Raw genomic sequence first — 27,969 nt, forward strand, 5'->3', positions numbered from 1 at the left:
CTTCACTCACTCGAATTAAGGTGAAATACGAGCTGCACAAACACTTGGCTTGTAAATATATACAGGACGTTTGAAATGAGGAAGAAGGTGGATATTCACAAAGATGAAATACAAAACCCGCCTGACAATGTGCTTCATCCTCTGGCTTTAGTGAGGTGGCATGGATGCTGTTCAAGTAAGTGCACAAAACATAGGTTGGGCATGTTGTGCCATTTACTCTATAAAAGGCAGCACTAACTGCATTGTGGCTCAGTGGGAAGCCTGTCTCTCTAATGGCTTTGGGGATAACAAGGCATGTTTCTCCAGCCATGTTGTTTATTCAGCTGGCACTGAAGGAAGAACCAAAACGCAGAGACCGGCTGTTCCATTTTAAAAGTCAGAGGAACAGGTCTAAGCTCGTCCATGCCTACATATACCATTAGCAATGCGAGCAATGTTCCAAAGCAAAAAGGAAGCCGACTGAGGAGATGCTATCGCATGGCGGTCTGTTGTGTTTTCATGCCATTCGTGTCCGTTTGCTGTCTCGACATCAGCTTCTCCTACCTATCTCCTCCACCCACGCTCACTTCTATCCTTTTGCACGGTCGGGCTCTTCAATGCAACTCAACCATTAACTGGACGGTCAAGATTCTTGCAAACATACAGTGATGAGGTGTGTCCTTCTAATCTTAGTCTGAGGAGGTGAGCATGTCAAGGGACTCGCGTGCAGCACAGGAATTTAGAAACAAAGGAAGGCAGATGCCGCCTTCCCCCCAAGGCCTCCTGTCCTTTTATCTCTAAAGCCCGTTGGGATCACCAATTAGAGATACTGTCATGAAGCTTTCCCAATAACACTGAACATGATTTATTTCAACAAGGGAAATCCCTACAAAAATAAAGTCAAAATACTACAACATGTTGTTCTTTTCAATGAGGGATCATTCAGTAGTAGAGTACACAACCCAGTTCCCTTTCCTCTACAGTACATTTCCTTTTCTCAGCTTTATCTTCAATCAGCATGTTAAGCCTTATTACAATATGCTTCACATGGCGCCAGGGGCTGAACCCTCTAACAACGTCTTAAAGGTGCAGTCACCCTGGGTTTCAACCCAACTCCTTTTTCATGGAAAAGGACATGAATAGTAAGTAAAAATAACATTCAGCTGCCCGACTACTTCTAGTGCAGGTAGATTTCTTTTTAAATAAAGAATTCAATGTTGACATGAAAGACAAAGCTGCATTTAACATGACTTTATTTAACATGATTATCTTCTACTTATGATCTTGGTTTATTTTTACATTTCTAGCATATATTAGAGATGGATGCTTTCTGTATATGTTCATTACATGAGTGTAAATGCGTGGATGTTGGGGGGATGATAATCGAAGGAATGGAGTATAAAAGGAATTGGGTGAGCAAGAATTAAAGGTGACATGTCATGCTTTTCCGGTTATTACCCGTCCCCTTGTGTGTTATGAAGGTTTTTCTGCATGTAAACGGTCTGCAGAGTTAAAACCCTCAAAGTACACCCTGTAGCGAGTAAAACTCTAAAACAAAAAAATCGTCCCCAAAACGCCTCGTTGGTGAAACATCATCATGACGTCATCATCCATTTGATTCTTCCGGGTACGTGCTTACGAAAGCACGTACCCGGAACTAAATGGGCCAATCCGTGGAGCCGTTACGTTACGTCCGCAGAGCCGTTACGTTAAGCCCCGCTGATTGGTCCAAATTGACCAATCCACACACATACTCAGTGCAGGCAGCCCTGCTGATTTCTGGTCCGTGCTGCAGGCTGATAACAGACAGTTGGGATCGCGTGAAATTCTCTCTGCAGACCCATTCTCACAGCGTTTCTCAACCTATAAACCTTTTTCTTACTCAATATCAAGCCACACTTATTGTTTTTATTTCGGCTGTGACTTTGTGTGTGTTCAGGTTGAGTTTGGCTGTGTTTGGCTGTGTATCGTTAAACAAGGAAATCACGGAGGGGTGGGGGGGGGGGGAGCTGCAGCGAGCCGTTTAGTGGAGAAAGTGTATCTCTGTAAAGAATTCACATACTTTACAGAGATACACTGTATGCGAAACCAATGTGAGTATTTTTCAATTTTAGTATACCTCAACGATGGAATTATGATCAGTGGAAATGGCCATGTCGGGGCCCTATTGAGTTAATTTTCATATTTATATTTTGTTCTTCTACTGGGACATCTTTACATACTGTAATGTTCAAAAAGGTATTTATTTGTATATGATCATACTGCCTGTGCTGCAGCACCTCTTTTCACCCTCTGTCTGAAACCAGAGCCCAGTCTGCTCTGATTGGTTAGCTGGTTGGATCTGTTGTGATTGGTCAACCGCATAGAGATGTCACTTACAATGTGTTGGAGCGCTAGCCAATAGAAGCACGAGTATTACATAGTAAAGTCATTATATTACGAAAGTAAACAAAGGAGTCCAATGGAGGTCGGTGGGGGGGACGGGGACGACGACGACAGAGGGACAGAAACTCACAAAAACTAGCAAAACTAGCCTTTGCAGACCATTGACATGCACAAAAACACATGACACTACATGACACTACAGGAAAGAGAAAACCTCCCAAAAGAACAATAGGGCCACATTAAGGGAAAGTAGTGAGGGTCACACTAAGGTTAGAGATTAAGGGATGAATACAAGTCAAAATGTTCTTAGAAAACAAGGATGTGCACAAGGTCAAATGAGTGCAGCACACTGGGTGTTGACATGTATGTGTTGTATCAGGTGAATCACTTATTCAAAGGAAATAAGTCCTACACCGCAGCTGCATGGAAAACAGCTTATTTTTCCCCAAAAATGACTCGGAGAGCTTTCCCTTCTGACGCTTAAAATACAATAAATGACTTGCTCTATAATGACGCCACTTTATGTGGGTGGTGCGCTGCAAATCAAGATACAATACCCTGCCTTGATACACTGTGGCTACAGGTACTGTGCTTTCAAATGAACATGACATGTCCTTGGAAACATTGGTTACAGGGGTTTGTGGGCCGAAATAAGAACTTCATGTCCTTAGTAGAAAAATAAATAAGTTAAGGCTGATTGACGGACTTCACCTGTCTTAATTATTATACAGTGGACTTTATGCAACAAGAGAAAATGGGTAGTACACCTTGTTTATTAAGCAAGGCCCAAATTGCTCACTTACTGCCCTGGGCTTTGACTTTCGTCTGGAAAATGTTAGACTGTACACACTGTGTATTGGAGCATGTCAGTATGTCACTGCAGGTAACGTCTGCACAGTGTTAGATTTCTCCCTAATGTTAGAATATTGGAGCAGTACGGGGTTTGCTGTGTTTGCTGTGGATAGACAGAGCATTTGCTTGGAACAATTTGACCACTTCTGGTAATACAAATGTAGTATTTATAGACAGAAAAAAAAAGCCACTTAACTGGATTCGATCTCACGTGGTGTCACATAATAAAATATGTTGTATCTTAGGTCGCGATCATTTGGAGGGAGTTGATTCCTAGAACTGATTCCTAGAACTACTTATATCTTGAACATGATGTTCATAATGTGTTCAAACCTGTTACATTTTCACAAGCAATTGCTACGCACTTCTACAGCATAATAACTAAACGCTGCTTTACCATGTTTAGTTCTGACTCAGGGGACAGAAAGCTGACCAGTCCCTGAAGACCTGAGAGATCTGGATGGTTCATAATTTAGCAGGTCAGAAATGTATTTTGGGCCTAAACCATTCAGTGCTTTATAAACCAGCAGCAGTATTTTGAAATCAATTATTTGACACACAGGAAGCCAGTGTAAAGACTTCAGAACAGGAGTGATGTGATCCACTTTCTTAGTGTTAGTGAGGACTCGAGCAGCGGCGTTCTGAATCAGCTGCAGCTTTCTAATACATGTTTTAGTGAGACCTGTGAAGACACCATTACAGTAGTCGAGTCTGAAGATAAAAGTAAGGACAAGTTTTTCCAAATCCTGCTGTAACATTAGTCTTTTAATCCTAGAAATATTATTTAGGTGATAGTAGGCTGATTTAGTAATTTTTTTAATGTGACTGTTGAAACTCAGGTCAGAGTCCATGACTACACCTAGATTTCTGGATTTATCTGTTTTGAACATTGCAGACTGAAGCTCAGCGCTAACTTTTATACGTTCTGCCTTGGCTCCAAAAACCATTACCTCAATTATCTTTGTTTAATTGGAGAAAGTTCTGACACATCCAGTCATTGATTTGTTCAATGCACTTACTCAGTGTTGGAATTGGAGCATAGTCTCCTGGTGAAACTGTTACGTACATTTGTGTATCATCCGCATAGCTATGGTAACTTATTTTGTTGTTCTTCATTATCTGAGCCAGTGGTAGCATGTAGATGTTAAAGAGAAGAGGCCCCAAGATGGAACCTTGAGGAACCCCACGTGTCCTATTTGTCAACTCAGATGTGTATTTACCAATAGAAACAAAGTTTTTTCTGTCCTTTGAGTAGGATTCAAACCAATTTAGAACTGTTGATGAAAGTCCCACCTGGTTTTCCAGTCGGTCTATAATATGTTGTGGTCAACAGTGTCAAACGCAGCACTGAGATCTAATAATACTAACACTGAAGTTCTGCCACTGTCTGTGTTTAAGTGGATGTCATTGAAGACCTTTACAAGAGCAGACTCAGTGCTGTGGTTTGGACGAAAGCCTGACTGGAACACATCCAAACAGTCATTTAAATGCAAGTAATTACTCAACTGTTGAAAAACAACTTTTTCAATGATTTTACCTAGAGATGGGAGGTTTGATGTGGGCCTGTAATTGTTTATTACTGAAGCATCTAGATTATTCTTTTTTAAGAGCGGTTTAATGACTGCAGTTTTCAGGGCCTGTGGAAAAATACCTGAGTGAAGAGATCTGTTTACTATATGAAGTAGATCTGAGGACATGCAATGAAAAACATCTTTGAAAAATCCTGTTGGAATAATATCAAGGCAGCAGGGGGAGGATTTCAGAAGTCGAATAATGTCCTCAAGGTTTTTTTTATCATTAATCTGATGGATTTGTGTCATGGTGTTTGAATTGTTTTTAAGTGGACATAGGGACAACACATTTGCTGTACCTGATGCAGAGGCACTGTCTGCTTGTCTGATTTTCTGAATTTTGTCAGTGAAGAAGGAGGCAAAGTCATTGCACGCCCTGGTGGATAGAAATTCAGAGGCTACTGACACTGGGGGGTTTGTTAGTCTGTCGACGGTAGCAAACAAGGCATGTGCGTTGTTTTTGGTAATGATGTCAGAGAAGAAAGACTGTCGTGCGTTTTTCAATTCCAAATTATAAAGGCCAAGTCTCTCTCTATAGATTTCAAAATGAACCTGGAGATTTGTTTTTCGCCACCTACATTCAGCTTTTTGACACTCTCTTTTTTCTGTTTTCACGGTAATGGCCTTTCTTCACATTTAAGCATGTCTATTGAGCATAACACACACAATATTACCCATATTTGCTCAGTGCCATTTGTGTTCCCTTATTTTACTCTCCTACACTCAATTGACTTTTGTTTGGCCTCTTCTTCAGTGTTATAATCACAGCTTGCCACGCAGCTAATCTTTATCTGGCATGTTTAGGATTTAATCTTCTTACCTACTCACCTGGACCACGATCAATAGTCAGTGAGATCACAGCTGTAAATTAGCCATTACGGTGATTTACGTCAGTGAAACTCCCGCTGACTACAGAGTGCCAACATGCTGCTGACACTAGCCATCGGTCCCCACAGGAGGAGAGTTGAACCAGAGCCCTTCTCTCTCTGTCTGTGTGTCTCGCTCTGTGGCGCCAGCTCCCTGAACTCCTGCCTTCCTCACTCTGTCACTGAGGCAGAGGATGATCAGGAGCAACGCACTTCTTATATTAAGACATAAAGCCAGTGTCAACCTCTGGCTATAATTTATCATTTGCTCCCGAGTAATAATGGCAGACCTTGTGGCTGTATGGATTTTTAATAGAATGTTGTAATGACCATCGGTAACAGTCTTGCAGATTTAAGACCTGGTATCAACCTGCTGCTACTGACCAAGAGTTTGGGATTTGTATATTAACCTGTTAAGCCCTGAGCCTGTTTTTCAGCACTTTTGAAACAGGGCTGAAGCAGAGGGGATTATGGGATTCTACAATCATCTGTTTGGTGTTTCGAGCCAAACACTTCAGAGACATGTTTTGTATATATCTGAGACCTATAATATATTGATGATGACAGTATAATAGGGGACCTTTAATATCACAAGCAGCAGCACAAAGTGGGCCACGTTTACTTTTGTTGTAGTGTTTACCAATTAATTGATGCATTGATATTGTCGTGAGAGCTTTCAAATCTACCGACGCTGCCTTTGTGCATGTGTCCTGTTTCGCACGTAGGGTAACTCTTGGTCATGAGCTTGTGGTCTGTACTAATACTCCCAAAGAAAACACAAGCAGAGCATCCTGTACGTTGAAGAATGGACATTTAATTAACAGGCAGCCAACAGGAGAGACGTTTCACTGAGTAGACATTACTTGAGTGATATCTCCGAAGGCGTAAAGGACAGCAACCTCCTCCACATGCGGGAGAGATTAGAAATGAAACCACACTTTAGAATGATCTCTTCTCTGGGATCCTATACCTCCCTGAACAGGATTTCAAAAAATGAACAGCTGAATAAACTTCATGAAGTCATGAGGTTAACCAGAATTGCAGATCTTTGCTTAATTATACTCGATAAGTAAACTTGTAAAAAAAAAAAGAGGCTTATAACTATAGTTGTTTCCATTAGGTAATGTGTCTTGTCATATTATAATTCATAGTACATTTGTTGGAGAAATGCGTTTATTTCAATTTCCCGAGGAGATTTGTGCCCTTCTTTACATTTGTCCAAGAATAATGCTACAGCTTAGTTTAGTATTATTACTGGAAATGGAGACAGATAGCCTGACTGTGTCCAAAGGTAACAAAATATGCCTTCCATTACCTCTGGTTCGATTTGAAGAAATGAAAACTTACTTTTTTACAGGCTCTTGTGCCAGATTATTTCTTGGCTTGAAAAAGTAACCTTCTGTGGTTTCCTTTGATTGTCCGATCTCTTTAAGCAGTTTCCATTTCACTTAATTTCCATTTTTACTTGACAGATATAAAAAGGGGGCGAGGATATTCTTATCGTCACAAACATTTTAAAACGCCTATTTTCTGTGATTGTCAAACCATGAGATAAACCGAGCATCAATATCGGTGTCAAATATGCATTTTGATGATAAGGTGGACGCAAATGTTGCAATTCAATATTATAACAAAGGCAAATACAAAGAGAAGTAGGAGACATTTGTGCTTTAAAAAAATGATTGGTGGTGCTGTCCCTACGGAGTCACGAAATGTCCAATTATTGTACGAACAGCATCTGCATTCATTCAGAAGGGGTTTCCAGCAAGAAACAAACAAGATGCCCCCAAAAATAGGCTCATCTTGGTATCAGATGTTTCCCCTGAGAGTGTTTGGACATTGTTGCCTCAGTTTTCCCCATACTGCCCCAGAAGAGACTCCATTAAATCCCAGCATGTGGTTCCACTCAGAGTATAATGTGTGTGATTTACCCACGATATGATAGTGGAGGAAGGCCTAACGGCTCGGCCTCTGCACCATTCACCTCTCTCACCTCAGCACATGATCTCATGCTATACTGTAGATCTGCTGGAGGGGGATTTGCTTCAGGGCTTTGAGCCCCACAGGATGCATTCATGAGGATAACATTTTCTATAACCAAATCTAATTTCTGTGATGTACGCATTATGATATTACATTATATCTTTCATATAAAGTAGATCCATTATTCCCATCGGGGGTCTCAAGTTATATTTTGCATTCGCATCAACTTGATCCCTAAGGTCTTGATCATCTTTTCCACCTAATGTGTCCAGAAGACAAAAAAAACAACCTGAAAACTCACAGGAGGTAAAAGTGATGCTCAGGAAAGCCAGGTGAATCCAAACTGCAGTGAAGATTTGGTGTGGAAACCAAAATGGGATTTAATTTGGGTTTCGATCAAAGTCCTTAAACATGTAGGATCATGAACCTGAAACTGATTGTGTAGTCAGATATAAAGTGGAGCCTTTTTGTAAATATAATAGCTTGACCCCGTTTGTATGGCTTGTTTGCACTCATAACCGCTAACACTGTTTTACTTTTGTTCGACATGATAAAGACATTTAACATATTCAAACGTCAGGACGAAGACATTTAAAGTCTCTCTTGCCTCCTTCGGAAAAAGCTACGGTCGGCAGATTTAAAAAAAATCTTGAGGAGCCACTCAATTTCCAAATCCACAACAAATGACTGACAATCAGCCTTACTGTATATGAGCAAACGGATGTCGGCATGATTTACACCCATGGGCTTTCTCCATTGGCAGTGAGTGGGAGAGTGACTGTGTGGACTTTTCCAAGCATGTGAGTGTTGGCACTGAACAGATGGGTTGCGTTGTGAATTGAAATGCAAGCTTGTAAAAGCCTGATGGCTGCCAGGGATCAGGCCTTCCCTATATGCTGTAAGCCTTGACAGAAAAATACCAGAAGGTTTTTTGAATACTGGCTGATTAGAACATATCGCCTCTGAGGTTTCCATGGAGAGGAAGGAAACATTCCCAGGGTGCAGTATATGTGGGGAGTGAGTGTGTAATAAACAGGCTTTCTATAGCCTTTAGTCTGCCCTGATGATTTACAGCCTGCTATCATGAGTACTGAGCAAATCCTGGGCTGTTCTGGTTATCAGATTATTTTCTCAAGGAGGTATGCAGTTGCTGTCACATATATACCCAGAGATACAACTCATGTCACACAAAGCAAGAAACAGTAACAGTGTTGCAAACGTTTCAATTCATTTGTTAATGTGAACCAATTAAACTTCACACATCGACCTACAATCTTATTTAAGAATAGTGATTAACTTAAATGTAGACAGTTATTCTTACAAATGACTTGCTATGAAATGGATAATGACTGCATGCACTGTAGGGTAATGTAATCCTCACAGATCTCTCTCATTAAGGGTAAGGCTGGTTCCACTATCAACAACTCTTCTTATGCCAGCTGACATGCTTGACTATACCAGGAACATGTCTCGGTCCACCAATGATATCTTCTCACGCAAAGACAAACACGCATCTATCAAGCTGTCAGCTCCACAGTATAGTGACCTTCATCTACAGAAATGCTCTCAGATGTGGACTCTTGGTCATCAGGTTTAAAAAGGCGCCAGTGTTTTGCTTTTGCCCGCTTTTAACTTTTGTGAATGCACTTGTAATTACACAGCATCCTGTCAGATGAGTGACAAAGTGACCCAGACAAAAAAAAAAGGAAAACATTTAAACCTACAGGGAATGGGACACACTGTAAAAGGGAAGCGTGTATGTATATGTTGGCAAAGAAAAGCATGCAACAATGCAATTTCATAAAAAATCTATTAGGTTACTTCTCAAGACCGTTTGTTTAAGGAGTGACTTTTATTGGCAACAAATAAGTACAGATGCGGACAGCTTTCCACCTCCTTCAGACATAAAACATCCAGTACAATGATTTAAGTCTGTGAAATGTTTAGTGTGTCTCACAATACATTTATCAACCCCATAATGACGTTAAATCTAAAGTACCAATCGCAAACAAATGTTCAAAAGGAAGCCAGCTGCAGATTAGCTCATTAGCTCAACATAAACACTATAAACGGATAGCCTGGGGTCTCCTAAGGTAACACATCGAGCTATCAGCGTCTCTTAAATTCACAAATGAGCAATATTTCTTTGTTTTATTTACACAAAAACTGGAGTGTAAAAACATATACGCTTTGGATGTGCTAGTATTTTTTTAAATGTATTAGCCTCAGACAGCCATGCTAGCTGATACAGGCTAGCAAAACTAACCATCATTTAATATTAAACGGACAGATAATGCTATACATAGCCTCTTCTACCTCTCAGAAAGAAAGTGTAATTGACAAAATGTTGCCTATAAAACTCCTTCATGTGACAGATGCTATATTTAAGGGTCAGCAGGTGTTTTTAACTTAGCCAGCTAAAATCATGATTCAAATTCATCTCAGAGCCATTTTGTGATTAACTAAGAATACTATGCTGGTAAAATTGGTGAACCATTGGGATTAAGCTTGATATGCTGTTAACAAGTTAGTCAGAGGTAGAATGGCTGAGTTTTAGGCAGCTAAGGAATAGCTTCAGTTCAAATGTCAAAAGTGCAAAGTCGAAGTACTATTTGTCAGTTACCACAGAAAAGCTAAATAATCCAAGGAAATTTTGGAAAGCCATAAAATCAATATCCACCGGTGAGATCCGTAATGAGCTACCTCCGTGCCTTACCACAGCATCTGGCTCTATATCGGACAGGGCCACCATGTTAAATTGCTTTAATGAGCATTTTGTGTCCTGCGGTTCTATGTTTGATTCTGTTTCTAACTCTGCTGCTGTGAACACCCCAATCCGTGACTCTGAACAATGTGGTCTAGAAAACCCTTTCAGTTTTTACTCCTTTTACTGTCAATGTTGTTCATGAAGGCGCCTTATCTAAACTAGATCCTAAGAAACCGGCTGCCCGGACAACGTAGAACCTTTCTTTTTAAAGATAGCTGCAGATTTTATTGCTCTTCCTCTTACTACTCTTTTTAACCTCCCCCTCAGCACAAATGCAATTCCAAAAGTATGGAAGTCAGCTTATGTCTTGCCTTTGCTAAAAGGAAGGGAGGCAACTATTTTAAATAACTATAGGCCAATCTCTAAATTGTCCGTTCTGGCGAAGGTGCTCGAACGACTAGTGAGAGAACAGGTAAAGGAGTTTTTATGTAATAATGATATCCTGTCTAAACATCAGTCAGGCTTCAGAAAGCAACATAGCACCATCACTGCCACAATGAAAGTGGTGAATGACATTACGAGTATTTGAGATAATAAGCAGAGTTGTGCAGCTCTATTTATTGACCTTTCCAAAGCGTTTGACACCGTCGATCATCACATCTGAAAGCAGAGGCTACTCAGTATTGGCATATCCAGCCATGCAGTGGGGTGGTTTGTGAACTACCTCTCTGAAAGGTCCCAATGTGTTCACTTTGATGGGCTGTCTTCTGAGTGGTTAAACATTGCTAATGGTGTTCCTCAAGGTTCTGTTTTAGGTCCACTTTTATTCTCCATATATATCAACAGTTTAGGTGAAAATTTGAATGAAGCTACTTTACATTTTTATGCGGACGATACCGTGATGTACTGTGCAGGTCCCTCCATTCAGGAGGCTGGTGTTAAATTACAGGCTGTTTTTAACATTATTCAGACTCAGCTCTCTGAGCTTAAGCTTCTTTTAAATGTTGATAAAACCAAGGTAATGCTATTTTCAAAAGCTAAAAAGACACCAGAGCCTGTTTTAGATATTGTTACTATGCAAGGACAAGTACTTGAAGTGGTTACCTGTTATAAATACCTTGGTATCTGGCTTGATGATTGTCTTACTTTTAAACTTCATGTCAATAACCTGCTTGTTGGGTAAACTCCCGTATTATATCTGCTCTCTGATCACACAGAGAGTTGCAAGCAGCTATTGTCTGAGATCGCATGATGTAGTATTTTTAGATGTGCCAAGAGCAAGGACTGTCTTAGGTAAGACAGCTTTTATGTGCGCAGCTCCACTTGCTTGGAACAGTCTTCAGCAAGAATTGAAACTGAGCAGTCTCATTCCTCTGCATGTTTTTAAAGCTAGGCTAAATGAAATGCTCGTTGATACTATGGGCACTTGTAAATGTCTATAACTATGTAAATGTATCCTGTAAATATAATGTATGATGTCCTTTATTGTTTTATGTTTCATGTTGAACCTATATGCTGCAGGTCTCCCTTGAAAAAGAGATCTATGATCTCAATGGGACCAATCTCGTTAAATAAAGGTTTGAAATGAAATGAAATGAAGTTTCACATGCATGTTACCAGTTAGTTACTATCTATGTCTGTCTGCCTTTTAGTATTGAGCATGTAGTGTACTGTTCCTTTTTAAAGGTTTTTCACTTTTTAAGTCTAAAGAAAAAGATTCCTAATGTCAAAATGGAACAGAAAACTATAAACCTGTGGACTGGATTGCTAAATTATGAGTAGAAACACAAAACATACAATCATTAAAGCTCCATAAGACCACGTTGAACTCAACATTTGTGAAAAAGTTTTCTGTAGGTTCATCACCACGAGACCTTATTTATATTGTCTTCATTGCGTCCATTGGTACATTTATTGAACATCTCGATCATAGCTGCTCTAATAAATAATTCAATATATGACTTGATGATTCCTTATTCAGCGTGCACACCCTGAAAGGTATGTAGAAATGTATGAAAGGTATTCCCTTGTTTATCTTCTCATTGAGTAGAAGTAATGTGAGGGTTGGGAACAAACGCAGAGCAATCACAGCTGCCGTTGTACAGATGATCAGACCAAAGAAGGAACTGCTGGGTGACAAGAGAGCTCAGCGTTGCAGCAGAGCGCTGGGTATCTGAGCTGAATCGCATGAAAGGCATTTGCCTGATTGTTCTTCTCCAGTGCACTGGCTCAAGTAACACCGTGATAGCCATCTATTATTTTTGTTTATTACTTGAGTCAAATGGAGGGCATTTAATTCCTGTTCTTTAGAGTTGGGTGCCTCGTGCTCTGTGGTCTGCAACCATATACTGTTTTTACAAATAAACCTTTTGAGACTTTTAGATATGAAGTGAAGATGAAGAAGAGAGATAAACGTAATAAAGCAGTCTCATAATCTAATTTGTACTGCAAAGCTTGTGGCCAAATGTCTGACACAACCCGTTGTTGAGCCTGGAAGTGTGTGTTTGAAGCCAGCAGTGGAAAGCCTTTCAGTGTTGACACATTCAAGTGACAGTTAATGAGTTAACAAGCTTAGTGGAGCTGCTACATCCAACACAGCCTCAGTGACATTAAAGAATAAGGACTGGATGGTCATCACATACTTTTACTCTTTCCAGTTAACACTGTGAATGCCAAAACATCTTGTTGGGGTTTTAACACTCTCTGATGCAGGAGTAGTTCTTTGTCACGTGTGTATACGGGTATATAGGTTACAAAGTATGTGTGTGATTGTTTGCATATGTGTGTGACTCTATTAGGGTAGTGATCCCTTTATGGGGCTTTAGCGCACAGACACACTTTTCGACTCCTCCCCTCTCCCTTCAGTCAGGGTGTGATTAGAGCCAATACAATCTTGGCCAACCTGCAGTGAGAGAGTGTGTGTGTGTCTATGTGTGTGTGTACGTCTGTGCAAGAGAGAGCTAGAGAGAGTGAGAGAGAGAGATAGCAAAAAAAAGAGTGGGTAGCCACTCTGGTGCACTCTGGTGGTTCTTCCAACGGCGTCACTGTTGCTTGGTCTCCAACAGTCCAACTGTGGCATTGTAGCTCCTGCAAGCTTCAGGGAAAACACAGCAAACTCCTCAAGTCCCAGTGGATTTATCTAAATGGACACGTCCGGATACTTTACTTCTGAAAGTCTGTTTTTGCTTTATGTTAACGCTTCCCGGATTCGTGAAAGTGCTGTCACTTCTTGAACTAACATTGTTTCAGCTTTGTGGACACTTGTGGATACATCTTTTTTAGAGAACATGCTTTGGTTGCCCGCACCAGAAGAACTTGCACTAAAAAAACCATCTTGGTCATCACATCTGGAAACATGGAAAGCCACTACTGCCTTTTGAACTCAGCCAAACAGGACTCCCAAGCTGTGAAATGTAAGCAGCAACCGCAAAGTCAAGAATCATAACTATTATCTAGTGAGCAGATTTATGATGCTTGTAAGGAAAGCAGATTCTTCAGTTTTGTTAACGTGAGAAAAACAACCTGTAGCTTATTATAATGGATGGCAACTTGAGCACTCTTGCCTCCTATGTGCCCAACAGAACTGATCCGTACCACGATGCGGTGGGCCCCTGGAGCCTCATCGTTCTGGTCTTCATCATACTGACCATAGTGGTAGGAAACCTGCTGGTGATCATCGCTGTAGCTCGTACTTCACATCTACAGACGACCACAAACATTTTCATTATGTCCCTGGCGTGTGCTGACCTCATCATGGGGGTCCTCGTAGTGCCTCTGGGGGGCACTATAGTGGTGACGGGAAACTGGCAGCTCAGTGACACGTTCTGTGAGGTCTGGACCTCTGTGGACGTCCTGTGTGTGACGGCGAGCATCGAGACGCTCTGCATCATAGCAGTGGATCGATATATAGCCATCACGAGGCCTCTCAGGTACAAAGTTCTCCTCAATAAGTGGCGCGCCAGGGTAATAGTTTGCCTAGTGTGGGTAGTGTCCGCTCTAATTTCCTTTGTACCGATTATGAAAGGGTATTGGAGAGATGATGACGAGGAGGCAAAAAAGTGCTACGACACCCCGACATGCTGTGACTTTGTGACCAACAGGTTCTTCGCTATTATATCTTCGATCGTGTCTTTTTATATTCCACTGCTCATAATGATATTTGTTTATGCAAAAGTTTTTCTAATAGCCACACGGCAGGTTCAGCTCATAGATAAGAATCGCCTGCGTTTCCAGAATGATTGTCTAACAGCGCAGGTTAGCCCCTACATCCACAATATCCTGCCAAACGCGTGTCCAGCCCCGAGCACCTTGCAGAGAAAGAGCGCCAAGCGGCGGCCGTCACGGCTGATGCTCGTCAAAGAGCACAAGGCCCTGAAGACCTTAGGGATCATCATGGGGACCTTCACTGTGTGCTGGCTGCCGTTCTTTGTGGCCAACATCATCAACGCATTTGAAAGAGATATTCCCTCAGAGAAGATCTTCAGACTGTTAAACTGGCTGGGTTACATCAACTCTGGCCTCAATCCTATCATCTACTGCAGGAGTCCAGAGTTTCGCACCGCGTTCAAGAACCTGCTGGGATGTCCGTGGCTGCTGTCCACCCTGCGGCCAAATCGTTTTTACAAAGAGCTGAGGACTCGCTGCTCCTGCTTCCTATGGCAGGCTGAGGCGGGCACAGCCAGCTCTTTCCAGAAGTCTCCGAAGAGTAAGAGCGATGGCTGTGAGAGTCTGGGCAGCAGTATTGGAAGCAGCAAAAGTGACAAGCCTTCCCCTGGTGCTCTGCCCTCCAATGGAAGCACACAGTTCAGCGAATTATCCGAACCAGAAACCACATTGTAAGTACCCTTTTTCTTGTCTTTTCTACCTGCAGTCATCTATTTTTAAGTATGAGGAATGTTTCAAAAATGTCAATTTTCAACAAACTACATACTTGCTCGGGTAAAATCTCCATAATCATATTTTAGAGAGAATTAAGTGAATCATTTTTGACAGTTTATGCACAGACGGACATCATAGACAATGACAAATGCAAAATCATGATAAATGCAACATTGGCATGCAAATTCAAACTCAGTTTTTTAACATTTTAGATTTGTGTTATATTAAAGTAATAGGATAATTCAATTAAATATATTTAAACGTATACACAATACTACATTTTGAAATCTCAGTGCATCTTACTTGAGAGTAACAAATAGACCTTCGATCAAACCTTCATTCTTTCAAGGGCAGTGGGATGAGAGAGTGTGAATGTGGACACTGGGTTTACACTTTTTCCTTAGTTCTTTTCTTCTTTCCTTTTTTACACTCTGATTTAAGGTGTTAAGTCTTACATCAGTGGTTTACCATGTGTCATGTGAGCAGATCATTTGCACTGTGAAGCAGAAATGTGAAGACTAACAGAATCAGTGTCATGAAGAATTAAACAATTTCCATTACTTTCTGCTTCCGGACATCATGTTGCAGATTAGCCAAAACAGGTCTGATCGTGTGCTTGTTTCAGTTTTGATGAGAAATACTGCCAACACAATATTAACAAGCAAATAGGATCAACAAAAGTGATATGTCATGAATGACTAAAACAAAATCTGTATAAAAAAAGAACATCAGGGAGATTTTACATTTCCAACAAATTTCAAGAAGAGTTAACATTTTCGTGTTCATTAATTATCAATACATTTGTCCTTTTATGAAATGATTATCCATTATTGGCTTGTTAAGGTTGACCACTACTGTATGTATCAACTCATCCCCTTTATGTTCACTGTATTTATCTTATCATTATGTGCAGTATTACCACCGATGCCATAGAGTGCCACAGTGACGCGTCCTAAAACCCGGAAGTAAGTTAGCATTTTACCACTTCCGGTTCCTTTGCCAAAAAGCAATGCAATTTCTCCATAGGTTTTTGGAAAATAGCCCAAAATAAGGTCTGTGTTTGACACAAATTGAAGAGAGAGATCACGTTTTGTTCTACGACATTAAATACATCAGCAGTGACCCCACTGGTGAAGAGTTTACGTGTCTGAAAAACGATGGTTGTTAACAAGTGGCTGAATAGGACTACAGAAGTTGTCGAGGCCGTTGTACGCCATTACCCCGAACACGTAAACACTCCCGCTAAGTTTGTTTTTCCCAGTGTTCTTCTTGAAAGCAAGTACCTGCCTCCTGCAAACTGTTCAAACAAACGCTTCAACTTGTACCATTTTGAATCTGTATTTTTGAATATGGATCTTAAGTTGGCGTGACGTTGAAGCAGCGACCCTGCTGTACAGTAGTTTGTTTATAGCATAACGTTAGCATTTTGCTTCTGGCGACTAGATTTATGATTAGAAAATTATAAAAGTAGGGTAGATATGTGGAGATTATCCGGCTGAACAAAACGTGATCCGTCTCTTAAATGTGTGTCAACCACAGACCTTATTTCGAGCTATTTTCCAAAATCCTATGGAGAAATTGCATTGCTTTTTTGTCGAAGGAACCGGAAAGAGTTTACCTCCGGGTTTTAGGACGCGTCACTGTGGCACTCTATTAACTTAGCATCTCACAAGTGAAAACGGTCAAATCACTGTAGATGCAAATCTGGATATTCTTTATACTGTAACCACTTTGCATCTGAGCACAAATCCATATTCTGATATATTCTAATGCAGCGGTTTTAAAAGTGTGAGGCGGAGAGAAAAAAACGTGATTTTTTTTTTAGAAACAGTGAAATCTAGCTAGTTAACTTCAGAAAACTTTATGCTTTTTGAAAATGTAAAAAATGTTTAAAAAATACGTTTCAAACATAAAGATAAAAAGGTTTAAAAAAATTGTAGTTTAATGTTTTAAGGAGGTAACGCTACTCAGCCAATCAAATCGGTGCAGTCAGTGAGTCAGCACGATAGATTCAAACACACACATAGAGACAAGACAAGAAGAGAGAAACAGTCGGAGTCATTTCAAATGGCGTGCTCAAAAAAGAGAAAGGTAGACAGCGAAAACAGAGCATGAAATGACATTTTCTCTTACCTCTTTGAAATGCAATTGAATACCCCTGCATTATAGCAACAACAACAACAATAATAATAGCAATAATAATTGGGAGGGGGGGCGCGGCTGCGAGGCTCACCTTCCCACACTTTGAATACCCCTGATCTAATGCATACAATTAAATAATTTGCAGTGGAGCAGAACAGAGACAAAAAACATTTCTGAAGAGTTGGGTTGCAGTCGAATAGTCCATTTAGCTTAGGAACCTTCCTAACGGAGTGAAATGACCCAGAAGTCACTCAGTGGCAGCCATGATAAGTGCCGTTCGAATTCTCTAGAATGATAGGAAAGGAGGTTTCAAACTTCCTTTATAACCTCCTTTAGCTTAGGAACCACTGGACCTCCCTTCACGAAAGGAGAGGAGAAAATGCTTCCCCCACAATGCCTTGCAGCCGCAGCATTTGCCGTCACACAACATTCGGACGTTCACGGAAAACAACCGATTATGACCGAGAAATGATATCATGAAAGTTACGGTGCTTATTAAGCTTTTTAAAGCGGTAACTTGCCAAAGTGCTTTGTTTTGAAGGTACATCAGTATTATAATCAAAAAGAGAAATATGAACGAATAAAGTCAACATTTCACAGTCTTCACTGAGCTGTGTGGGGTTTGTTCAACTTTTAAAAGATGTTGGAATGGTGATATACACAGTGATAGATGTTAAGGACTAACGTTTATAATAAATACATTTGTTTTGATTTTAAGATATTTTCATAGTTCATACAATCTTTGGGATCATTTGTATTAATGTGGACCGGAGGGAGAGGGTGACGAGCATACATTTCACTTTCCTTTTTTATTTCAGTTACAACTTTGGTCATGAAGAATATGTTTCTCTGTTGTTCATAAAGCAAAGCAACAGCATCAGAGCACGGTGCAGAATCTCTAAATGAGTCCGTCGTTCTTATTAAACAACATGTAGTCCGCTGTATAGAAAACTGTAGTTTCCATAGTTACCCCACAGCAGCAGACGCACATTTATGACGTCCGCTGGTGCATCATAAAAACGTTGGATAGTGAAAGTGCAGTCGGATTCTCTAAAGTACCGCAGTCTCTTCTCCTAAGTCCTTTTGAATTCTCCTATCCACTATCCCTTAACCCCGTGACGTTTCACTCAGAGGTCAAGGGATAGACGATAGGGGTAGACGTTAGGAGTTGACTATTCGACTGCAACCTTGGCGTCTGATAGGGTGTTACAATACTACAAAACTAAAAGGGAAATTTCATATCTTGAATTATTAAAGTATAAATAATCATCTGAGGTATTAAACTGCTCTTGGATACCTTTTATCCACCTATGTATCCATCTGATGTTATGCAGTTATAATATCATTGGTAGTGTGTTTGGGTTGGTTTCTAGCATTCATCAGGAAGCAATATAATTATTACATGTGTAGTTTCTAGGAAAAAAAACCTTCTGTAAATCATTATCTGGTAAGTGCCCAATATTGATAATGTAGATGAGTGTGACGTGGCTGTGTAAGACCACTGAGGGGTGTGACTTTTGAGGACATTTCCAAATGAGTGTGTCTCTACGTCTTTCCGAGGGCCTCAGTGGGCCCGCCCAACACCCCCTGCAGCAGATAAATCGTTATCACTCACACACAAGACTTCCCCTTTAACTCACGAGGCTGTTTACAAGAATCCCAGCCAATGAGAACGCCTTGTTAACACAGGTTAAGTTGGGTTGGTGTAATATAAGTTGACACAGGGCTTTCCATTGAATACACAATTATATGTAATAATAGTAATTAGGAGCTTTGCTGGAAAGTCTTGACATACAGTATACAAGCTTTTTAAAGAGTTGTATCTATTAAGTAAATGCCAGCCTATCTATGAGTATACATTTGTGGCATTTACATAACATTTAGAATATTGTTTTTATTAGTGGATTTTGTGCTCTTTTATTAACTTTATAAAAAAAGAAATGTAATTACTTGTCATAATAACTAAACATTTATTCAGATATGTCTACTTAAGCAATAGCTCACGACACTTTTAAATAGTTTTTATTAGTAAATAATGATGTTCAAAATAAAATAGTCCCTCCGTTGCCTTCTGCACAAAACATACTGCGAGTGCTGTTCAAATTCTCAACTCATGATTCATTTAGTTTGACAAGTGGCACAGCTCTTAAACTGCAGCCCTCGCCTTGCATTCTGAATTCCCACGAGTTAACCAGTTTTACGACAGCAGGATATCTGAGTTTAAATATTTACCCAGCACTTGATACATATCATCCCTCTCTTCTCTTTAAACGGCATCCTCTTACTGGAATTTTACACACATAATCAATGAGGTTGTAAAACGGGAGATATTTGATATGGAAGTCTTCCTTAAAAGGAGCTTTGTGTGATCTGTAACTCACCCCAAGGGGAAAGCTCAGCGGACTCACCCTGCGCTTTGAACAGGATTACAATCTAACTGAGACCAGCCGCTTGAAAATGACTGTGGCGGGGTTGAGGCTCAAACACAGATTAGATCACATGTTTCCAGGTAGAGTCAGGAGTGCTTTAGTGCGTAGTTATTGAGTGACAAAAGACCCCAGTTATCCCGGTCAACCTTCAAGATTTGTGTATCCAGCAACATAAAGGAGCAATGGAGCAGCACATGTTAAACCCTGCGAGACCATGCAGGTTTGTTTATCTCATTAGCTGAGGGGTTGATACAGAGTGAGCCAACACCTAACATGACTGGTTGTTACCAGGGAAAAGTGTCCGCTTGCCATTATCACCGGTGACTTTGTTTTCATAGAAATACATGGAGGCATATCATCGCGGCCCTTATCAACATACACAGCAGCCTGCAGCTTCTGTCACGTATTCACCATGTGATATGACAAGTACCATTTTTCACAGAAAAAAAAGGCATTTCTGGAAACAAGTGTTTGAAGTCGTGCAGCCTGCATTACCTTTTTCACAGATTCAATTCATTAAGCCGCATCTTACTCTGTTTTTGTCATTTTGCTCTAAAGTGAAAAAGGCAGCTCCTGCATTACTCCTAATATGTGTATTAGAGTAATTGAAGACAAGATTTCTATTTGTATTGGAAAAGCATTGCTGTGCGTTACGAGCAGAGGATGTTTTTTAGCACAGTTTATCCATGATTAAGGACACTCAAATTAAGCTAACAGAGTGGAATATTTTATTTCAAATAATGAAGACAGGTTTAAACCAAGAGTGCATATTTCTTTACACAGCAGCCAGGCACGGGAGAGCATGGAGCAATATGAATATTACAACTCGTGCTCAGGAAACACGCATGCCAGCTTTGCTGTGACATCATACTTACTGTAGGAACTAACTAGTGAGAGGAAGTAAATTGTCACATTTTATTAAAAAAAACAATAATGTGGACGAACATTATGGCTTTTATGGCCATCAAATGCACAACAACATATCATATGAAAAGCAGAAAGTGATGGCACAGGGATAAAAAAATCACCTAGGCTGACCCGATCAGATTTATCTTTAAAAGCAACAGCTGATGGGTCACAACAAGCAGTGAAAATACATTTTATAAACCAATAACATTACACAAAGGGAAGAGTGATGGAGGAGGAGGATTTCATTTCCAGGATAAACAGAATGATTCTGTTACTATTTCAGAAATACATTATAAGGACAAATATCAAAGGACATTTTGTTGACATCACATGTGTAAGTGGAACAAACTGTATCCGCATAGCGGCTAAATACAGTATCTAGATATAATCGTATTACCCATAGCATGCCGAGTCCTCCCAGAGTGCCTTTGCTTTAATAGTGGATACTATATTATTGCAGTGTGAGATCATATGCAGAACATTTAATAACTTAAGTTATCTGTAACGTGCCATGTACTGTGAGGGCAATGTGTTAAACAGGAATTTGGACATTTGATACAGAGCTGTGATTGACAAGCTTTACACCAGTGCTGGTAGAAATACTCACATGTGTTGCTTAAGTAAAAGTAATAATACTACAGTGTAGAAATACTCTACTACAAGTCAAAGTTCTGGCACATTGTGACTTAAGTAAAAGTACAAAAGTATTAGCATCAAAAATATACCTGAAGTACCAAAACTAAGAGTACTCATTATGCAGAGTAGTCGTTTTCGGATATATTTTACATTACTGAATTATATCACTTGAGATCCATTTATTTGAACGCAATTTCATTATGCAGCTGGTAAAGGTGTAGATAACTTTAATGCTTGTTATACTCTCACGTATCTTACTGCATAGTAGTGGTACATTTGTGTATGATTAACATGAGCATGTACCCAGTAGCTAATTGTTAAAGGGACACTTTAATGCTCATTTCAGGTTCATATTTGTATTAAGTGTCTCTACTGTGACATGTCTCCATGCTTTAATGTTCAAAAAGCTCTTTATTTTTCTCATACTGCCTGTGCTGCAGCGTCTCTTTTCACCCTCTGTCTGAAACCAGAGCCCAGTCTGCTCTGATTGGTTAGCTGGCTCGCTCAACTGCTTGACTCCCGCCCCTTCGCCTGTGTACAATGTGTTGGAGAGCTAGCCAATAGAAGCTCGAGTGTTACATGGTGATGTCATTATTTTACGGAAGCAAACAAAGGAGTCCAATAGAGGTGTTTCAGGCAGGGGAGGCAAAGGAACTTTGGGATTTTAGCCTTTACAGAGTATTTATATGTACAAAAAACCACTAAAGGAGGGGAAAAACCCCAAAAAGCATAATAGGACCGCTTGAAATATATCTATGAATAAGTCAGTATATTTCACTACAAATGGTCATGCAGTTGAAGTATGAAGTGACACAAAAAGTGAAGTATCTCAATGAGTGCTTGAATACAATACTTAAGTATATGTACTTAGTTTCTTTCTACCACTGCTTTTCAACAAGATGCTATTGTGTGGCAGGTTAAAGCCCTGTGTGATTTAAAAAGGCCCGAACACCAGGATAATAAGTGAAACATCTCAGAGCATCCTGATGTTTGATGTTCTGCATATCATGGATTTATTTCACATCAATGTGAATTGTCCCTGTTCAAATAAACGATGAAATGAAAAATGTTGTTTTCAGGACGGGCCGCTTTGCACTAATGCTTTTGTCCTGTGTTGTGAACCCTGTAATTCTGAGCTGTTCTCCGCAGTGTGATAATGGTGCCTCCGACCTCACACACCAACTTCCATAATGTACATAAGGTTAGCTTAAAGGAAGATCAGGCCTAAGAGAGCATGAAATAAGGATCAGGAAAAAGCAAAACATGATGGTAGGAATCTGCGAGAAACCTCCAACACTCGCTTTCCAGCCGGCTGATATCAGATCACACTGCGGTGCACTTTTTACAGTAAATGGAAGCCTCTGGGAACAAGGCAAACACTTAAGAACAGCATGAGTAACGTTTTAAGGCTTGAACAGATAAAAGAAGCAATAAAACCCTAATTATTTTTGCTGCATCTACAGCAGCCGAACTCAATACTTTGTAAAGGAATAATAAACCAAATTGATTTTAATGACAAAATACCTCTTTATCATTTCAGAGGTGGTGCTTCTGAATAACATTGCATTATAGAGCTGTTGCCAGTATTATTCAAATGTAATCAACTTGTATTCAAAAATGATAATCATCATTTCTTAATGCTTCCCCCCTTGGACAGCCCAACTGAAAGACACAAAATACACTTGTAACAGATGACGGATTTATTTCTTTGTTAAACTTATTTATCTTGATTCCATACTCCTAAATATGCGAGAGCTATGTCTGTGCGTGATTTACAAATGACCCAAAACCTTATTTGTGAATGTGAGATTTGAAAGAATGTGTAACATAATATCATTCCTTGAATCCTTTTCCATTAAATCATCTAAATTCCTCCACTTAAAATCACTGAAACATACCACAGACTAGGGCTAAACGATTAATCGATTTTAAATCGAAATTGGAAATGATGCAATTATCAAATCGCAAAGCCTGCGATTTGATTTAATTTGAGTTTTTTTCTTCTGGTGTGTCAGTCATCCACACCAATCAGAAGTGCTGTGCTCCACATGTACCAGTCATTGTTAACCAATCAGAAGTGGCCCATGATAGTAGGTGATAGACAGATTGATCCAATCACTTGCCAAGTGCTTTTGAAATATTTTATTTTTTCCAAATGGCTTCCAATGGAGCTTTCCTAGATGGTTTGGTGAAACAAACCATCTGAGTCAGGTTAGTAATGCTCCATCACATGTTTCTATTACAGGGTGAATCTTAAACTGAAGCTTGACTTTAAAGCAACCCAACGGAAGTTTCATGTAAGTTTAGTTCTTTCACTCGTAGCTCGGACTGCGGGGGTGCTAGAGACGGGAGCATGTTGATACGACCTTCCTAGCCGGAGTTATGGCCGCTTTTTACAATAAACTTCCGTTGGGTCGCTTAAAAACAAATATTGCGAATCGAATCGCAATATCTGTCAGAAAAATCGCAATTAGATTATTTCCCCAAATTCGTGCAGCCCTACCACAGACTACACTGATTATTCTTGACATATTGTACAAAGAGTTATTTTCCATAACACTATAGGGATCTGATGAACGCATATTGTTAACTACGTTTTTTTCTTTCTGTATGCAGTCACATTTCTGTGAAGTTCTGGGTAGTTTATGTCTTCCTGTGTAGACATGTAGTGGAGGTGATAGCATCAGAATTCCTGTCTTGCTAGGGAGTTTCACAAAACAGAAACATGATGAGGGTGGCCTTGAAATGGCTTTATGTAATTAACAAGTAAATAAAAGGGAATAAAATGTGACCTTTCTTATCTGATAGAAACTGGAATGCTGTTCAGGGTAGGATCAGATCGAGACAAAGAGTCATACACAGAAACAACTAATTTGTTTATGGGATCACAACTGCACGCTAAGTCGTAAGTTGAGGTAATAATGTGATAACCTAGGAATCACTTAACTCAATGAAGTTAAAAAAAATAGTATATAAATAGTATAAAGCAGTAAGCGTCTTTGAGCATTAGGGAAAGCGCTATAAAAATCCCATGTATTATTATTATTATTATTATTATTATAATAAAAGTAGTGACATTCTCACTGTTGAATGTTGGTATTTTGGGCGATTTCATTTTGTCTACATATATCAAATTAGAGATTTATTATCTTCATTTAGTCTGACCGGTAACAAACTGTTTTAATGTTAATCATTTAATATAGAATAAAACTTGGCAATGCACCTGCTACAACTAAATGTAGAAAGCACTCCTGACTGTGAATGTACATATCAAACAAGAATTAAAAAATATCTATACCAGGGGTGTCACACTCAAGGCCCGGGGGCTAGCTCTGCAAGAGCTTGCAAAGAATATAATACGTTTATCATACGGTAACATACCACTTTACAGAAGCAGGTTACCCATAAACTACATGTCCCACAATGCATCTCGTTTTGTGACATTTTAGAGTTTTGAGAGAATTGCAATTATTTGCCCTGGACTTCTGCTTTCAGACGTAGTTAATATAGTGGAAATGCTGATACAGCATTCCAACTATCTGTTATGCTACGCACAAAATTCTTTATTATTCTGCCGGGTATTTTGCGCCTCTTCTTCTCCCACATTCCACATCACAGAAACTCCGTTCAAACATGAAAAACGTTCAGCTCATTCCAACTTTAAAAATGTTACACATCTTTCTGACATTATTCGTGTAACACAACTTTTAAATCTGATTCATACTTTTAGAGATATTAAATATTGTTCAGACCTTGGTAAAGAGGCCTTCTTCAGATTTTAGAGGGCGTGATGTCACAGCTAGAGTGGAGGACAGATTTAATTTTGCCTTCATATTTTCTTTTAAACCTGCCATAATTCCCAAACCCTACATTCCTGAGACATAATTTATCATGAGAAACGTAGGAAAATATCTCGTAACTTGAAAAATAAAAATAAATTAAGGAAAAAATTAAACAAAATGCCTCTTGAGGGCATGAAGTGACAAAAACGTTCAACATGTCTCCATTAAACCCCATTGTAAGTTCAGCCTCACCTTTCCACACCACAGCAGCCACACACCTTTAGTTAATCTGCCAAAAAGGCCACATTATTAACCCGAAAGTACACAAAAAGTACACTTCAGATGCTCAATTCCTTGACATGCTTCACGCTTTGAAATTTCACCGATATCTGTTACGGTTCTTCAACAAAACGTTCACATGTAAGAGGTTTATCCCTCATTCAGAACAATGAAAATGCTCTCCTCTCACTGATTACTGCAGATCACCATGGAAACCTTTGATCTCTGGACACGTCGTTAGCTCAAATATAAAAACCTGTGTCATGGAACACGATGATGTCATAACTCCAACTGACATGCTCAGAGCTGCTGGGAGTCCCAGCAGCTTCTACTGAAGCCTTCCGAATAAATCGCCATAATGCCGACATCTCCTCATCTTCACCACTCCCATGTTTTATTTTGTGTTGCCATAAGTTATTCTCTCTCCGTTGGTGCAAGGGGCTAATGCTAATGCTAATAATGCTAATGCCAGCAAATGAAATGGCGGCTTCACAAAACTTTTTGGGAGTTTTACTGGGCTTTGTTTGCAATCCGCCCAGCCAATCAGAAATGGGAACCTTTTTCTCCATGAAAGTCCCTGCTCTCTAGCAGGGACTGAAAAGGGGGTGAAAAGGTTCTCATGAACTAAGTTCTAGTTCAGTTTTTTGGTGTGAATGCACATTTTCGGAACTATATCGGTCCTATACTCGGAAAAGTACCTATATAATGACAATACAGGATTCTATTCTATTCTAAATTTTGCATTTCTGAGTTGAATCAGATAATTAAGACAGGACAAAATATGTGTTGATTTATAGTGGATTTGAAATGTGTCTATACATATGTGATATTCACCTGTCTTCTGTCCATCTATTTTCAGCTTCACATTGCAGGAGAAGGATTGATGAACTGTCTAATGTCAAGCTACTGAAGCAAACTGCAGTTGGTTCCCCGGACGTTACTGTGCGTCCCTGCTAAGGCTGGAGGAGCTGAGGAAACGTCCAACCACCGGCACTGATAACCCCGAAGAGACGATGGGATTGACTGTAGAGAAAAAAGCGGATTTGGTCTGGAGGGAACATGTCTCTGAGGACAGGAAATGGATGCTGCAGCTCAAATAACAGACAATAAGTGACACCAAAGTATCCTGAATGAGACGATAATGTTTTAAACGCATACCACGTAACCTTTGGACACAGTGTATGTGACTTGTGGTGTCAAAAGTACGAGCTAATTTTGTACAGTATATTATCTGGTAAGTTATCTATTTATGATACACTGAATACAACATGTTCTAACTTAATACAAAGTGGTGGTTCTGCTATGGTCGTCACTGTCACTGAGCTTACACACGGCGTCGTGCGTTGAAGCTTGCCGGCGGGCATGTCTGACGCTCGACCAACAACCAATCACATGAATCTCCTGCCCCGGACACAGAAGCAGCGATTTGATTGGCTAGAGCTTCTACTGGCATATGATTCGATTGGCTGACGCTTCCGTCAAAGCTTCAAAAGTAGAACATTGCTCTACTTTTGAAGCGAGAAACGCGAGCAAAGCTTTGCTCCCACAATGCAGTTCGGCGAAGCATGACGTCACCCCCTTCAAAGTGAATGGGCAGAAGCGTTGAAGCTTCAGCGCGCGCCGCCGTGTGTAACCTCCGTCAGTGTAATATGAGCTAAACTAAAGGGCTGTGCATTTAAATGTTCAATTCTGATGTATGTCTTCAGTCTTAATCTTTCTGTTTCAAGCGTTAAAGTCACACAATACTATCCTTTTTAAATCCAGTAGGGTTATGGATTTTTTTTCAATTCTGATTGACTGGGTGGTAAATATGTTATTGGCACAACCTTAACATAAGTTTTCTAAACATTAACAGTCATTATAAATATTTTTCTAAAAAGGTACAGTGTTACAAATTACAGGTGACCATAATAAAACAGGTTTGCTACATGCTATGTTATCAGTCACTCCCTACCTTGGTATAAGCTCAATAACACACTCTGAAATGTCCAAATATAGAGAAATAATGGACCGGATGGATGAAAATCCATTATTTTTGTTATATCCAGACACCTTCATCTGTTGCATTGAGAAATAAAACCTTATGAAACTGTGTAATATTGTTCATGTATGCTCTGTATGCAAATTCACTGCCACAAAAAATGAGTGCAATATGTTGACATTTTAAAACTACTGAGTTGATAGCATTAAAATATTTTACTTTGAAACCGATTTATCTGGATTCATATATGTTGAAAATTGCCTCTTGGTAATGTAATGTCATTTCATTTTTAATAGGAAGTTCCAGTGTCCAATATTAAATACAAATAGCATTATTCGAGTACGCAAAGTAAAAAAATAGATTGGCCTCTTCCTAATATGGCTCTATTCTTTTTGACTGATATGGCAATTGCGATATTGCGATGTTTGTGATATAAGAGAGAAGAGTCATTTTTAAAACAGTATTCACATTATTATTGAAAAATATTATAAAATGATCTCGGTGTGATTTTCTTCTGAATACAGGTGGGCCAGGACTTCTCTGCAGCACCACAATACCTTTACAATATCTTCACATATTTTGGACATTGT

At 39.7% G+C, this 27,969-nt stretch overlaps 1 protein-coding gene across 2 annotated transcripts; it reads left to right on the forward strand.

The window, feature by feature from the left end:
• The first annotated feature begins 13,292 nt into the window (after positions 1-13,292).
• adrb3a (adrenoceptor beta 3a) lies at positions 13,293-27,605 on the forward strand. Of its 2 annotated transcripts, XM_079686163.1 has the most exons (3): positions 13,293-13,756; positions 13,925-15,178; positions 26,258-27,605. In XM_079686163.1, exons 2-3 carry the CDS (start codon positions 14,070-14,072, stop codon positions 26,280-26,282), a joined length of 1,134 nt encoding a protein of 377 aa, XP_079542289.1. In that variant the 5' UTR covers positions 13,293-13,756; positions 13,925-14,069; the 3' UTR covers positions 26,283-27,605. The 2 variants fall into 2 exon arrangements, with proteins under 2 accessions (XP_079542289.1, XP_079542288.1); XM_079686162.1 differs by having other exon boundaries at positions 13,293-15,178.
• Positions 27,606-27,969: the final 364 nt, after the last annotated feature.

This window comes from Notothenia rossii (assembly GCF_949606895.1).
Source record: "Notothenia rossii genome assembly, chromosome: 6".
Lineage (NCBI taxonomy): Eukaryota > Metazoa > Chordata > Actinopteri > Perciformes > Nototheniidae > Notothenia > Notothenia rossii.

Coding starts and splice junctions, on each gene's coding strand:
- adrb3a (XM_079686162.1), top strand. CDS start 13,881: ATGGATGGCAACTTGAGCACTCTTGCCTCCTATGTGCCCAACAGAACT. Junction 15,179..26,257: donor TCCGAACCAGAAACCACATT/GTAAGTACCCTT, acceptor ATCTATTTTCAG/CTTCACATTGCAGGAGAAGG.